The 15581-nt window shown below is 50.5% G+C and overlaps 2 protein-coding genes and 1 long non-coding RNA gene across 5 annotated transcripts in view; 1 reads left to right on the forward strand and 2 right to left on the reverse strand.

The window, feature by feature from the left end:
* Positions 1–1460, reverse strand: part of ZNF488 (zinc finger protein 488) — a 25605-nt gene extending 24145 nt beyond the window's left edge. The window contains exon 1 of the mRNA XM_008530264.2: positions 964–1460. The gene's annotated coding sequence lies outside the window, so the exon portion shown is untranslated. The remainder of the gene's footprint in view (positions 1–963) is intronic.
* LOC139082867 (uncharacterized) overlaps positions 1–11298 on the forward strand; it is a 19259-nt gene extending 7961 nt beyond the window's left edge. The window contains exons 2-3 of the long non-coding RNA XR_011539200.1: positions 1971–2091; positions 10416–11298. This is a non-coding gene — a long non-coding RNA (uncharacterized lncRNA). The remainder of the gene's footprint in view (positions 1–1970; positions 2092–10415) is intronic.
* Positions 8801–15581, reverse strand: part of LOC103557660 (anthrax toxin receptor-like) — a 43200-nt gene continuing 36419 nt past the window's right edge. For 2 of the 3 annotated variants that reach the window (XM_070616170.1, XM_070616181.1), the window contains 5 exons: positions 15059–15466; positions 13764–13802; positions 12560–12631; positions 11775–11843; positions 9683–10268 (listed from right to left, as the gene is read on the reverse strand). In XM_070616170.1, coding sequence (XP_070472271.1) covers positions 10041–10268; positions 11775–11843; positions 12560–12631; positions 13764–13802; positions 15059–15466 — 816 coding nt within the window. In that variant the 3' untranslated portion in view covers positions 9683–10040. Of the gene's footprint in view, positions 10269–11774; positions 11844–12559; positions 12632–13763; positions 13888–15058; positions 15467–15581 lie in introns of all 3 variants that reach the window. The other variant, XR_011539193.1, reaches the window with a different exon arrangement.

The raw sequence follows: 15581 nt of genomic DNA on the forward strand, positions 1-15581 counted from the left end.
AAGAGGATCAGAGGCCACACAGCCCGGAATGCAGATGAGCCCAGCCCAGGAAGACGGAGTCCTGTCACCACTACCAGCCTCTGGGCTCCTTCCTCCCATCTGAGGAGCCCCCCGTTCCAGGAGATCCCACATCCAAACACCTCCCGACCCTACACCCTGGACTGTTGGGAGGACGACAGGAGATCACTGCAAGAGCTTTATCAACCGGGACGTCCTCAACCATGCTGACAGTCATGCCACTGTGACTACTGAAGAAGTGAAGTTTATTCTCAGCCGCCAGGGGTTGAAACTGGAACCAAGGCACTCCCTCCAAGCCTGAAGACCCCCAGCTTCCTTCTGTGAGGGCCAGAGCTGCCTAAGGCACAGCCCAGCTTTCCCAGGGCCAAGCCACACAGACCAAACCGCTGGGAAAGTGCACACACACTGTCACGGGGGCCCAGGTTGTCGAGGAGAGAAGCAAATCACTCAGAAGCAGCAAAGCCAAGGACCCTCTGAGCAGTGACGCTGCGACGAGACCCAAGAGACCACACGGGGGGTCTCTCTGGGCAGGAAAACACACACGTCATCTGGGGGAAACACCAAACCAACCAAGCAAACCCAAACCCAACCGCGGCCCTCGGGAGCCGGGACCCGTGCCGAGGAGGCGGCTCCACGCCATGGCCCCTCGGCTGTTACGGGCAGGCGCTCCCAGATCCAGGCCCGGGGATGGAGAGCCGGGGAGCCACCCAGAAACCCTCGGCTGGCCGCTCTTCCTTCCCAAATGACACAGCCCCGGGGACAAACGCCTGGGTCATTCCTCTGCCTCAGGACAAGGAGGCCACAGGGCTCTGCTCGTTGGGTCCCATCCTGACCATCCTGCCTCTCCCCTCACCGCAGCTGGCGTTCCTTTGGCCGCGTCCTGCCCCACTGACCCCAGGGACAGCACTGCCCCTCGGCGCTGGCGAGGGCAGGAGGGCCGCTCACATGTCCAAGATGAAGTAGAGGTCAACCGTGCTCTGGCAGAATTTCGGCTTTTCTCCAGCCAGTCGCTCCTGGGGCAAGGGGGTCGGGCCCCGGATGTGGTGGAACCTCTCCTGGTCCGGGCCCAGGCGGCGCGGGCGCCGGGGGCTTCCCCAGGGCAGCCCGAGGCCGCGCCAGTCTCGCGAGCGTTGGAGGCTGAGTAGGAAGCTGTCTGCGCTCAGCGGCGGCAGCAGCAGCAGGAAGAGCGCGGGGCCCAGCACCCCAGGGCCGCTGGCCCCCATGGCCTTGGCCGCCCCTGCGCCACACGGACCCCGGCCATTCCAGGCCACCTCAGGGCCACTCCAGACCACCTCAGGCCTCTGCGCCCACCACCTCCGACTGTGCTCAGGGTTCGGCCCCTCCGCCCTGTCCTCAAGGCTCGTGCGCGGCCTCCACCTGGTCCCACCTGCGCGTGGAGAAGGCGAAATGGCTCTGAGCCGAGGCCCCCAACATCCGCGGACGCAGAATGTCCGGTTGTTGTGATGAACAGCAAGGTTGGCATGGTGACTTTGTGACCTGCAGCTCTGCTCAGAGTGCTGCCTGTTGACAACCCCAGGCGGCAGTCATGGGATCTTTGGCGGGGAAGACAGGCCTCTGTTGGTCGCTTATCCCAAACCCTCACAGGTGGCCGTTGGCGTCCCCCAGAAACCCCACCTTGCTGTAAACTGACCCGCCTTGGCTATTTGCTACGATATCATCTGTGCTTCCCATTCCTTTGTGGGAGTCTTGAACTATTGATACAATTTATTTAATGTTTACTGGACGTTATGGACTGAATTGTGCACCGCGAAATTCATATTTCGAATTCATATTCATGTTTTCAAGCCCTGACCTGTAATGTGACTGCATATGGAGTCAGGGCCTTGCAGGAGGGGATTCAGGTGAAGTGAGGTCATGAGGGTAGAGCCCTCATCCCACAGGACCGGTGTCCTTATAAGCAGAGGGAGACAGCAGGGCTCTCTTTCCTGCAGGCACAGAGGAAAGGCGGTGTGAGGACACAGCAGGAAGGCGGCCGTCTGCGAGCCAGGAGAGAGGCCTCATCGGAAAACCACCCAGCTGGCACCTTGGCTGGACCTGCCGACCTCCTGAACGGTGAGAAAGTCCATTTCTGTTTCAGAAGCCCCAGCCTGTGGTTCACCTTATGTCTGTGCCCGCCCTACCTCCGTGGGTCAGAACATGTACTGAGTGAGGAAGGAAGGGAGGAGCAGGGACTCAGGGCTGGTCTCCCCCTCAGTCCCTCAGTGATTCTCTCCTCCCCAGTCTAATCTGCTCTGCAGCCCCACTGGGCTCAAACAATGTGACCCACACACCTGGCTGCCCCTGCAAGAATTCTGGTGGCCTGCGACTCTGCTCCTCTCTCCTCTCACCCCGCACAACAGGGAAAAACCCTACATCATCCAGCCCTGGCACGAACGTGCACACTCAGAGGCCGTTCCCTGCTGCCCCCACCTTTGGGCACTAGCCTGTCCCACCCTCCGCGGGTTGTGAATTTCCCCAACACCTTCTCCTTCTTTGAGATCACGGAACTCACCATTATCTGGCACGGTGCCGCCACTTCACAACTGATGGAGCTCTGGGAATGCAGAGGGGCACGGGGACAGCTCCAGTGAAGTCTGGGAGATTGTAGGGGTGCTGCCAAGATGCAGCTTGTGTGGGTTCTCACCTGGGAGAAGGAATGACTGTCCACGATGCTGAGGGGTCTTATGGCTGCACATGGAAGATCTGTAGCCACCCAGTCGGAATGCCCTGGGCTGACATCCTGGTTGTCACGCGGGTCCCGAAGACCCGAGAGAGGAGAGGTCGTGAGGCTCAGGGTGAGTGAGCAGTGGCAAGTGCAGCCTCTGCCCTGGCCAGGGTGCCACCTCCAAAGACAGCAGGGGCTGAATGCACTGTGGGGCAGCCCACGCCAGGACGTCCTCCAGGTGCCCCAACCACGAGGTGCCCAGCACTGGCCAGAGGCAGCTGGGATGGTGGGCCTTGGTTCCATTAGCTGAGCTTACAGTCAGGCCCTGGAACTGCGTAATAAACAAAGCAACATGGGCTCTGACACCATGCAGTGGGCGCAGCTTCCTGTCCAACAATGTCACATGTCCTGTGTTGGTCTGTAGAAGCATGGTTGGTGGCCGAGGAGTGTTGAAAGCCTGAGGCAGATGTATCCTCTATGGGAGGGAAGGCTGGATGTGGTGAGACGCCCTGTCAACTTGGGGAGTTCAGTTTCAGAAAATTTCCAAGATTGGTGCTTACTGATCCCAAGAAAGGGCTCAGAAAAGGTTGCAGAGTATGGATTGAAATCAGATGCTTTCAACAGGAAGGACACAGGGTGGTGCTGAAAGATGTCTGCATGGCTGAGAGGGTTGTCGAAGAATGAAGGAGGACAAGAGAAGCCCCTTTCACTGGCCCCCCAACATGGTGGTTGCAGGTCCGCACGCTCCGCCTCAGTGGCCCGGGTTCGTGGGTTCGCATCCCAGGTGCAGACCTACTCTACTCATCAGCCATGCTCTGGAGGCATCCCACATACAAAGCAGAGGAAAGATTGGCACAGATGTTAGCTCAGGGCTAATCTTCCTCAAAAAAAAAAAAAAAAGAGGAAGATTGGCAATGGATGTTGGTTCAGGCGAAATCTTCCTCACCAAGAAAAGAAAACCCCTTTCAGGACACACACATGATAGAGTGATGGGGACCAGGAAATGTTGTCGGGGGGTGAGAGCCCAGAATGAAGTGAGGCTATTGAGGAGAGCGGAGGTCGGCAAAGGGTCCTTTACCATTGGATCAGAGCAGGGAGAACAAGGGCTGCACAGGTCCACGTGCTGCCAGGGCAGCTGGTGACTTGTACTGGAGCTTTGTAACCTTTGACCACCTTCCCCCATTTCCCCCACCCTGCACCCCTTGATTCTGACAACCACCCATCTGTTTCTGGATCTATGAGTTCCTTTCGTCTTTTCCTTTTAATTTCACAATCAGTGAAATCATATAGTATTTGTCTTTCCCTGTCGGACATATTCACTTACAATAATGCCTTCAAGGTCCATCCATCTTGTTGCAAATGGCAGGATTTCCTTCTTCTTGACAGCTGAATAGTATTCCATGGTATACATGTACCACATTGTCTCTACCCATTCATCTGTTAGTGGACACTGGGATCATTTCCCTATCTTGGCTATCGTAAATAACACTACAGTGAATATGGGGGTGCAGACATTTCTTCAGGTTACTGATTTTATTTTCCTCACATTATGCTCAGAAGTGGAATTGCTGGACCATTTGGTAGTTCTACTTAGAATGTTTTGAGGAACCTCCATAACGTGGTCCATAGTGGATGTACCAGCTTACGTTCCCACCAGCAGTGTACACAGTTCCCTTTTCTCCACATCTCTTCAGCATTGTTATGTCTTGTGTTTTTTGATGATAGCCATGCTACTAGGTGTGAGGTGGTATCTCCTTGTGATTTTGGTTTTCATTTCCCTGGGATTAGTGATGTTGAGCACCTATTCATGTAGCTGTTGGTCATTGGACTATTTTCCTTGGTTAAATGTCTGTTCAGGTCCTTGGTCCGTTTTTTTCATCAGATTATCTTTTGCAAGTGATTTGTATCGGTTCCTTTTATATTTTGGATATTAACCCCTTACGAGACATGGGTTTGCAAATATTTTACCCTGTTCCATAGGTTCCTTTTTCACTTTGTTGATTTCTTTTGCTGTGCAAAAGCTTTTTAGTTTGATGTAGTATAGTCCTACTTGTTTATTTGCTTTGGTTGCTTGTGCTTTTGGTATTATATCCAAAAAATTATTGCCAACTCCAATGTGAAGCAGCTTCTTCTGTATGTTTTCTTCTAGGAGCTAATGGTTTCAGGTCTTACATTTAAGTCTTCAGTCCATTTCCAGTTAATTTCCGTGAGTGGTGTAAGCTAAGGGTGTAGTTCCATCCTTTTGCATGTGAATATCATACTTTCCTAGCACCATTTATTGAAGACACTGTCTTTTCTGCCTTCAGTGTTCTTGGTTCCCTTGTCAAATATTACTTGACTGTACATACAAGGATTTATCACTGGATGTCAATTCTGTTCCCTAGTTCCTCTTGTCTGTTTTTAAGCCAGTGCCTACTGTATCAATCACTGTAACTTTGTAATAAAATTTGAAGTCAGGAAGGGTGATGCCCTGCGTTTGTTCTTTCTCAGTTGCTTTGGCTCTTTAGACTCACTTGTCATTCCAAGTGAGTTTTACAAAATTTTTTTTCTATAAAAAATGTCATTAGGATCTTGATAAAGATTGCTTTGAATCAGTGGATGACTTTAAGGAGTACAGACATTTTAACAATATTAATTCTTCTGATGCATGAACATGTGTTATCTTTCCATTCATTTATTCCTTCATCAATCACTTATAGTTTCTGTAGGCAGATCTTTCATCTCCTTGCTTATGTTTATTCCTAAGTGTTTTATTGTTTGTCATGTTCTTGTAAAAGTCATTGCTTTATTTCTTCTTCAGACAAGTTACTGTTAACAGACATGCTAGTAATGTTTGTTAGATTGATTTTTGTCTTCTGCAACTTTTCTGAATTTGTTAATCAAACCTAATAGTTTTTTGGTGGAGTCTCTGGATTTCCTATATAAAATCAGGTCATCTGTGAATAGGGAAAGTTTTCCTTTTTCATTTTTGATTTAGATGCCTTTTATTTACTTCTCTTGCCTTATTGCTCTGGCTGAACCTCCAGTATATGTTGAATAGGATTGGTGATAGTGGGGTAGCTTGTCTTCTTCTTCATCTTAGAGGATAAGCTTTCAACCTTTCATCATAGGGAATGATGTTAGCCGTGGGTTGTCATACATGGCCTTCCATACCCAATTTGTTGAGAGTTTTTGTTAGGAATGGATGCTGAATTTTGTCAAGTGCTTTTTCTGCATCTACTGAGATTATCATAGGATTTTGTTCTTTAATTCTATTAATGAGATGTATCGCAGGTATTGATTTGTGTATGTTGAACCATCCTTGAATTCCATGGAGGAATACCACTTGATGATGGTATAAGATCCTTTTAGTGTGCTGCTGACTTTGGTTTGCTAGTATTTTGTTGGGAATTTCTGCATTATATTCACCAAGGATTTTGGCCTGTGGGTTTCTTTCTTGTAGTGTCCTGGTCTGGCTTTGGTATCAGGGTAATGCTGGCCTTGTAAAATGCATTGGGGAATACTCTCTCCCTTTCAATTTTCTGCAAGAGTTTGGGAAGGAGTAATGTTAATTCTTCTTTAAATCTTTGGTAGTATTCACCAGTGAAACCATCTAGTTTTGGAATTTTATTTGTTAAGAGGTCTTTGATTACAGATTGAGTGTACTTACTCATTGTGGGTCTATTCAGATTTTCTGTTCCTTCATGATTCAATATTGGTAGGTTGTATTTCTAGGAGTTTTCCATTTCTTCCAAACTGTCCACTTTGCTGGTGTGTAGTTGTTAATGGTAGATTTTTCTTATCCTTGTATTTGTGTGGTATCAGTTCCAATATCTTCTCTTTCATTTATAATTTTATAGATTTCGGCCCCCTTTCCTTTTCTTGGTCCGTCTAAATAAAAGATTGTCAACTCTTAGTTTTCTTAATCTTTTCTATTGTTTTCTTGTTCTTGACTTCATTTATTTCTGCTCCAATCTTTATTATATTCTTCCTTCTGATAAATTTTTGCTTAGTTTTTCCCCCTAGTTCCTTGAGGTGTAAAGGTATTACAGATCTTGCTTTTTTCTTGACGTGTTTATTGCTGTAGACTTCCCTCTTAAACTGCTTTTGCTGCATCCCATACATTTTCTTATGCTGTGTTTCCATTTTCATTTGTCAAGATTTAAAACGTTTTCCTTTTGATTTACTGGTTGTTCACATAATTTCCCCTATTTGATATCTTTCACCTTTCTTCATGTTATTCATTTCTAGTTTCATACCATTGTGGTTGGAAAAGATACTTGGCGTGATTTCAGTCTTCTTAAATTTGCTAAGATTTGTTGTGTGGCCTAACATATAATCTATCCTAGAAAATGTTCCATAGGCAGTTAAGAAAAATTTGCATTCTGCTGCTGTTGGATGGAATGGAATGTATATGTCTGCTAGGTCTTGTTTGATGTATATCGTGTTGTTCAAATCTGTGGTTTTCTTATCAATTCTCTATCTGGATGATGTTTCTATTGTTGAGAGTGGGGTATTTCGAGTCCCCCACTATTACTGTACTGCTGTTTCTTTCTTCTTTTGTTCTGTTAGTAATTGCTTTCTATTTTGAGGTAGTCTAATGTTGCAGGCATAAATATTTACAATTGTTACATCTTCTTGGTGGGTTGAACTCTTTATCATTATATAATGACCTTCTTGTGTCTTGACCATTTTTAGTTTACAGTCTATTTTGTTTAAGTATAGCTATCAGTGCTGTCTTTTGATTACCATTTGCTTGAAATATCTTTTTCATCCCTTCACTGTCAGTCTGTGTGTGTCTTTAAAGGAAAAGAGAGTCTCTTGTATGCAGCCTATTGTTGCATCTTATTTTATATCCATTCAGCCATTCTAAGTTTTCTGATTAGAGAATTTAATTCTTTCATGTTAAAAGTAATTCTTGATAGATAAGGACTTCCTATTTCTATTTTCTTAATTGCTTTCTGTCTGCTTTATAGGTGCATTGTTCCTTTCTTCTCATCTTGATCTTCTTTTGTTATTTGATGACTTTTTGGAAGGGTATGCCTGGACTCCTTTTTTGTAATCTTTAAGTGTCTAATATAACTTTTTACTTTCTGGTTATCATGAGCCTTTCATGAAATGTTATATTCATAATATCCTATTTTAAGCTGATAACAATTTAAGATTCATATTATATGTAAATGGTATCCTTTTACTTCTCAATCCCACACATTTTAGGTTAGTGATGTTAAAATTAACACACTTTTCATCTTGTGTATTCAATAACAAATTATTGTAGTTATGGTTAATGCAGTTTTTAAAACTTTTATACAGGTGTTCTATGTGAATTACACACCAACATGACAGTAGTAGAGATCTGTCTTTGGCAATATATTTCTGATTGCTGGTGAGTTTTAGAAATATGTTAATATGTTTTCATGATGTTAATTATCCTTTATTTCCAGCTGTTGAGTATGCTTTAGCATTTCTTGTGAGACAGGTCTACTGGTTATGAACTCCATCCTCTGTTTGCTGGGAATGTTGTTATCTCTTCTTCATCTCTGAAGAACAGCTTTTCTGGGTGTAGTATTATTGGTTGTTAGTTTTTTATTTCAATATTTGAATATATTATCCCTCTCTCTCCTGGCCTGCAAAGTTTCTGTTCAGAAATCCAGCCTAAGTCTTATGGGGCTTCCCTGCATGCGACAACTCACTTTTCTCTTGCTGCTTTCTAAATTTTCTCTTTCTTTGGTTTTTGACAATTTACTTATAATGTATCCCAGTACAGCCCTTTCAGATTCAACATATTTGTTTTCCTTTGGCCCTATGAATCTGGATGTCCATTTCTCCCTGCATGCTTGGTAATTTTTCAACTCTTATTGTTTTAAAATACTTTCCCTTTCTCTCTCTCTTCTCATTCTAGGATTCTGCTAATTCATATATTGGTTCGGCTGATGATGTCCCATAATTCACAGTCTTTTCTTCGCTCTCTTTAATTCTTTTTTCCTTTTACTCCTCAGATAATTTCAAGTGACCTATCTTTTAGTTCACTGGTTCTTTCTTCTGCTTGATTGAGTTTGCTCTTGCTATTGTTTTCTATAGTAAAGTCATTGTACTCTTCAGCTCTAGTTTTCAACATGCTCTTTGGATGGTTTATGGTTTTTGTTCTTGTCATTTTGTTCATGCATTGCTTTCTTAATTTTGCTTACTTTTCTGTCTGTTCTTGTAGTTCACTAAACTGCTTAACAAGGATTATTCTGAATTTTTTTATCAGGAAGTTCATAGATCTCCATTTCTTTAAAGTCAGTTATTGGTGCTTTAGTAGTTTTCTTTGGCTGTGTCATGTTTCCCTGATTCATCATGATCCCTGATTCATTGTGTTGGTAGGTGCACATCTGAGTAAGTCGTCTCCTCTTCCCTACTTTACAAGTGTGCTTTGACAGAGACAGTCTGTCACTAGCTAAGACAGAGCCTTCACTAGTTAGCTTGGTTAGGGTACTGGAGAGGTCAGCAGGGAGCATGGTTGGGTAAGTGGGGCTTGCTATTGGGGTCTCTATTTGGGTGAGGCCATTGCTTAAACTCTGAAGTCAGCAGGGTGCCAGTGGCTGGGAACATATAGATAGCACAGCTGTCTTTCTTTCATGCTCAAGTGTGGCTGTAGGATGAGCTACATACTTGCCTAGATTCTCTGGTCAGGCCTCCTAGTGCTCTACTCAGTAGTAAATGGGGCCATGTACCCATTCCCCCACCTAGGGAGAATGACAGAACACACCCCAAGGCCAGCATGGTTCATTGGCTAGGGACCTGAATCAAGCACAACTCTACCAAGTTCTCTGGTCAGACAAGGCCACCAGCTCAGTTATGCACACAGGAAGATTTGCTGGCTGCAGTCTCTGCTTGGTGCCACTGCAAGTGGGGCAGTAGGATGGGCTATGCACCTTCCTGGATTTTCTGGTTATGCTCCCTGCTTTCCTCCTTTCAGTGAGGAAACTGAAGCACAGGAAGGTTAATAACTTGCCCAAGAGAATAAGGGACAGCCACTGGGTGATACATACAAGATTGGAGTCATATTTCAAAGATGTTGTGAGCTTTTTCCAAGAGCAGAATTTTGCTAAAACCCCACGTGGCCCAGCCCTTGGTGAGAGATGAAGACCAGGCTATGAGGAGTGGGACGCATCCATGTCTGCATCCACAGGACACTAGGGTGCTTTGTCCCTGCAGAAGCAGTATTGATATAACTCATACCATGAGGCAACACTCACCTGGTACCAAACTCTCTTGCTGATCAGCAACAAATTCCAATTCTTTTTGACTGTAAACCAAGACTCAATATATATGTACAATTCAGTACACAAGGGGTTCTTAACAATCTTGGGTTTCTGGTGCTTTAGAGCTCAAACTATGGGGGTGGGAGTGACAAAGTAGTTCTGCAGAGTGCCTGGGCATGGGGGGGGATGAGTGGCAGCATCCTGGAGGCAGGCCGGGAGCAGATGGCTCGCAGGGGTTGACCCCGTGAGCAGCAGCTGTTGAGGGGGAAGCTCTCCTGGCTGGGTCGAAGGCAGATATTTGAGCCGCAGGGCATCTGCACGCAGGGTGGCTTCACTAGGGTGAAGTTGATGCATCTCCCCTGCAGGGAAGGGAAGCGAGAGAAGGTCACTGAGAAGACACTGAATCCGGAGCAGAAGGCTGTGGTTTTTGTGGCTCAAGAGGATCAGGCTCACGATCCATCTGGACCCACAGGGTGGACCTTTATCGCTGCCCTTGCTTTTCTCAGGTGCTGGCCTCCAGCCTGGATTCCTATTCTGAGATGCTCTTCAGGCACCGGAAGTCTGCCCTGCCTTCCTGGGCAGCTCCAGTTTTCTGAGTCTAGACGCCTTTTGCTCTGGTGTTGAATTTTTCTGCTTGCCCCTGGACTGGGAGCCTGGGGGCAAGGAAGAGGCCCGACTGCCACCTGAGCCCCAGTGTTGCCCAGGCTTTCTCGGTGAGCGTGTGCTGAAGGGATGAGCCGTCAGGCTGGGCTCCAGTTCCCCAGGGCAAGGTGGGTGGCGGCACCCTCCGATGCGTGACAGGCTCTGGAGGCAGCAGCACCCGTGGGCACCTTGTTTGAGGAAGAGCATGATACTGCTTCTGAAACGCTACCTACCCTGCCACCAAGACCCAGTGTTCCCTGAAGGTGGCCAATGCAGCCCTCACGTCAGACCCTGGGGACCACAAGGCCCTCCAGGCCCCTAGCCCAGCCTGCGCCAAGGAAGTGAGCATGGGGACCCAGGTCGAGGAGCCTCAGTGAGCTGGGCCCACTGCTCTCCTAGGGCCCAGGGACCTGAGGAGGGCAGCCCTGCAGTGATTTGGGGGAAACCATCCTGAGATCATGAGTGCTGACCCAAAAGGGGGGCAGGGCAGGGAGAATGGTGGGGCCTAGGTCAGGGCTCAAGTCCAGCTCGGTCACTCCAAGGCTTTGTGACCAGGGACAACTCACTCAGCCTCTCTGTGCGTCAGCTCCCCCCTTGGTAACACTGGGATAATACTAGTCCCTACACGAACACTTACTGGGAGGACGCAGATGGCAAACCTGTGAAGTTCTTATGCTAGCAACGGGTCCATGGGAAGGACTCAATAAAAATTAGCCTCATTATTAAATTTCAACATGACAATTGTGACAATTTGGCTTCTCCCTGTTGTCACAGGTAATGACACAGAACAGAACATTTATAGCTGGTGAAGCCAGGCAGTGTTGCACAGACAACATTCGGGAGGGTGTCACCATGCCCTCCTCCACTCCTGGCTCCTCAGTGGAGGCGGGGAGCCAGCAGACCCACAGGGCCTGGTGGGCCGTGGGGAGGGCCATGGCCCGGGAGGCCACAGCACGCACTGGGCTACCAGCCTCTGCAGCCCTTTCACTTCAGTTTGGAAGAGCTGCCTATTGCTCCAGATGAGAAAGCTCCCCACGTTCCTGAGCCGACAGTGTGTGGAAACGCAGCAGTCATGTCCAGAAGGGGCCTGTGAGGCCCTGAGCACCCTGTCTCCATGTCTGGGCCATTCCTCCTTTGCACATTACCCACAGTCGCAGAGCACAACTGTCCAGGGCAAAAGCAAGGTCCCTGTCCCATGCGGAGCAAGCCTGTGCCCAGCTTACCTTGTCTCTCCACATCAACGGCACCTGGTTGCAGCTTTGAACAAAGTTGCACAAGGTATCCAGTTTACCCTGAAAGGCACAAGTGGCTGTCAGCAAGCTGTAGGTGGGGATGCTGTTTCCCAGGGGTGGTGGCCCCTGCTGCTCTCAGGGGCTCTGTCCCCATGTACTCGCTGGCACAGCACTGCAGCCTCCCCTGGGGGAGGGTGTCTGGCGCCTGGCTTGTTTTGGGTGGGGGCAGTCACTGTGGGGGACACACCGTTCAGGAAATCTGGAACAAATCAGTATTTTTGGTGCAGGAGGACAAGTCAGGGGCAACTTTCCGAGGAAAAGTTCTAAGGTTGGAGGAGACATGTGGTGGCCAAGGAGGGTCTTGAAGGAGAAATGGGAGGTGGGCAAGGGTACCTGGGCTGGATCCAAAGAAGAGGGGAAGAGGGTCTCATCTGGGGGGCCACAGGAGAAGGTGGGAAGAGGACCCATGCCCTGCTGGGGGGCAGGTTCCTCACACAGGGGAGGGGGTGGAGAGGGAGCAGGAAGTGAAGACAGGGAACAGACCAGAAAGGGACCCTCCTGGTGGTAGTGGGAGCAGGAGCCCTCAGACTTTTTGCCCATAGGGTCCAGAAGTCCTTGGGTTTTTCTCTGGCACCAAGTGAGCCACGTCCAGTGCCCATAAAGCTCATCTCCACCCAAGCCGTGCCTTTGGGCCCAGCCTGTGCAGCATGAACCAGCGGGCCCTCTCCTTCCACCCCAGCCCAGAGGTGACAGCCCTCCCTAGCAGCCTTTCTCACCTCCATCCATCTTATCCTGTCTTGTTGGCACCCACACCAAGGGACAATCACTGTGGGGCATGTCTCTGGCTCCTGGGAAGAGAAAACAGAGTCGGCTTCATGTCTGGCAGCTCCTGGGGTGCAGACACATGATGTCTGGTCACTAACACCTGTCAAGCACTGGCCACTCAGCAAGTGCTGGTTGGAGAGTTCAAGGACAAATGAGCAGCATCCTGCACCACAGGAGGGCGGGCTCCATGTGAAAAACAAGCAAACTCCTTTGGGTTTGTGAAAATGCCTCTCCCACACAGCCAAACAATCCTGTCCTTCCCCTTGGTTTCCAGAGGCCACCCCTGCTGGAGAAGCCTGGAGTGAGGCCGAGCAACATCACAGGGGCCATCAGGCTGAGACAATTTCCAGGAGACAGGACTCCATTCACCTGCCTCGGGCAGAGCCAGCCACCCAGCCCACCCTACAACTAGTGCAGAGGCCTCCAGGGCAGTGAGGCCGGTTGCCTGCCAAATCCCAAGCCCAGTGCTCCTTCCTGGGTACTCCGGGCCCCAGCTCTGACTACTTCCCATGGGCCTGGCTTGCCCCACCCCAGGAGAGCCACAGCCTGCTCCCGTGACCCTTGACCCCATGCTCACCTGGGCTGGGCCGCCCTCACAGCTCAATGCCAACTAAGACTGGCTCAGCCTCCTGAGCCCTGCAGACCCTAAGGCCAACCCCAGCAAGCCCCTCACCCAGCCAGGGCACAGGGATGGAGACCAACTGAAAAGAGCCAACATCCGGGAGACCCAGAGGGCAACAGCTCCCTGAAACCTGAGACCCCCTTTCCAGAGGTTCCCCTGAGGCCTGGGAAGGCCCATCCCACAGGCAGTCTTTGGGAACTGGCCAACATGCCCCATGCATTTCAGCAGGGATCCTAGCAGTTGCTGAACCACGCTATACCAAGTCCCTAATCAGTGACAAAAGCCCTGCGTCACGTTGGGTTGGGAGCACAGCAAGGGTGTTGTCTGGGGAACATTTCGTGAGTCCCATATCCTCCCCAGGGCCCCTCCCTGCTCCTCTGTTGCCCTCTTCTTTCTGCCAGCTCTCTGTGCCCAGGTAGTCAGGAGCTGGTGGGCGCGAGTGGAAATGTCCCCACAGGCTGCAGGAGGCCTCTCCAGGAAGGTCAGTGTGCACATCAGGCCTGCTGACAGCATCCGGACCAAACACCACCTACCTTTTCTGCTTTCTGCACTGGTGGTGGCTCCTTGACGGTCTAGAAGGTTAAAGAGACATAAACCCAGGCTGGGAGGGAGGTGGAGAGCTCTGGCTCAGCCGTGAGGACAGGCCGGGCTCCTGCTCTGCAGCAGAGGGACAGAACGTGGGCTTTGGGGTGTCATCTGGGCAACCCTTGCCTGTGCTGGGTGGTCAACAGCCTCCAGGCTCCTGAGCCCCAGGCTCCCTGGTTATCAAAGGGGAATTGGTCCCTCCCTGGAGGGTCACGGGGACACAGCACACTAAGGGCCTGGTCCCTGGTGGACACACCCGCCTGGTCCTGTCCTCAGCAGCTTTACATCACATGAACAAGAGAACCCTCCCCTTTCTGTCCTACTCCCCTGCCCCCAGGCCCTGCAGCCCTGCCTGGCTGCCCAGCCCTCAGGGATGTCAGTCCCCGACCCCGGGCATCCTCTCCTCACTGCTTCCCCTTTGCGGGAATCCAGACCTGCTTCTTGCTGGTTGCTCAGCCCCTCCACACCTCTGCTGCTTCCTGTCTCCCTCCAGCTCTCTGGCCTGTGTCCCTCAAAGCCAGCTAGCCAGAGCCTCGGCCTTCCCTCCCTCCCCTGGGCAAGTCTCTGTCCTTCCCGCTTGCTCTGGCTACACAGGGCACTTGTCACACCCTATGAAGATTGAGATTTTACCCTCAATACCCCCAGGCACCAAACCGGACCAGATTCTAGGCTGTCAGCTCCTGCGGGCAAGGAGGGAGGCCGCTTCACTTCTGTCCCTCAGCGCCCAGCATGGGGCCCAGCACATCCTGGTGCTTAGTAATGACTGAGGAACGACTGACAGAACGCACTAGAGATGAGCAACATCCCTGTTGCCTTTCAAAGGTTCCGAATCCCCCTGCCAGCATCAGTCTCCCTTTGGGGCCATCTGTGCCCCCTGCAGACCCCTCTTCTTCCCTAACAGCTGAGGCCTCTCCCGGCCTCCAGTCCCCCTGAGTCCTCCAGAAGCCTGGCTGCTCTGAGGCAGTCCTGGTCTCAGGGCTGGGGGTCACGTCTCCCCAGGCCCAGGGCAGCTGGAGGCCACCTCCCTGAAGCGAGCATGAGCCAGGAGGCTCCTGAGAAGCCAGCCCAGCTGTGTCTGTGCCCAGGAATGGAGGACAGAGTCTGTGCCTCTGCTGCTCATGTGATGACCCTGGAGCTGACGGGAACCTGCCCACAGGCAGGATCATGGGGCAGGCGGGCATCTGGGTCCCTTGGGGGAGCTCATGGCCTGGGGCCCCAGGGCTGTGGGGGTGGGGTCACTCACTCTCCTGCAGTACCAGATGCAGCAGATCAGCACAGGGATGATGAGCACGGCTGGGACGAGCACAGGGAAGAAGAGAGGGTTGTCGGGGCTCAGGCCAGGTGGGGCCACCGTGGGCACCGAGGTCTCCTTCTGTGTGACAGTCGTGGGCACCGGGGTCTCCTTCTGTGTGACAACCGTGGGCACCGGGGTCTCCTTTTGCGTGACAACCGTGGGCACCGGGGTCGCCTTCTGTGTGACAGTCGTGGGCACTGAGGTCTCTTTCTGTGTGACAACCGTGGGCACCGGGGCCTCCGGTGTTACAGTCGTGGTCACTGTGGTTTTCTTCTGTGTGACAGTGGTGAGCACTGTGGCCTTCTGTGTGACAGTCGTGGGTATTGAGGTTTCCTTTGGTACTGTCGTGGCATCTGGCTACAGAAAGCACACATGGTAGTGGCCTGGGGTGGGTCTTAGTGGCTTCTTCCCACGCGCCCACCACCTGGCTTCCCACACCAGAAATACTCATCTGCCAGCTCCCACTTCTCCT

The sequence above is a fragment of the Equus przewalskii genome, chromosome 1 (assembly GCF_037783145.1).
Source record: "Equus przewalskii isolate Varuska chromosome 1, EquPr2, whole genome shotgun sequence".
Taxonomy (NCBI): domain Eukaryota; kingdom Metazoa; phylum Chordata; class Mammalia; order Perissodactyla; family Equidae; genus Equus; species Equus przewalskii.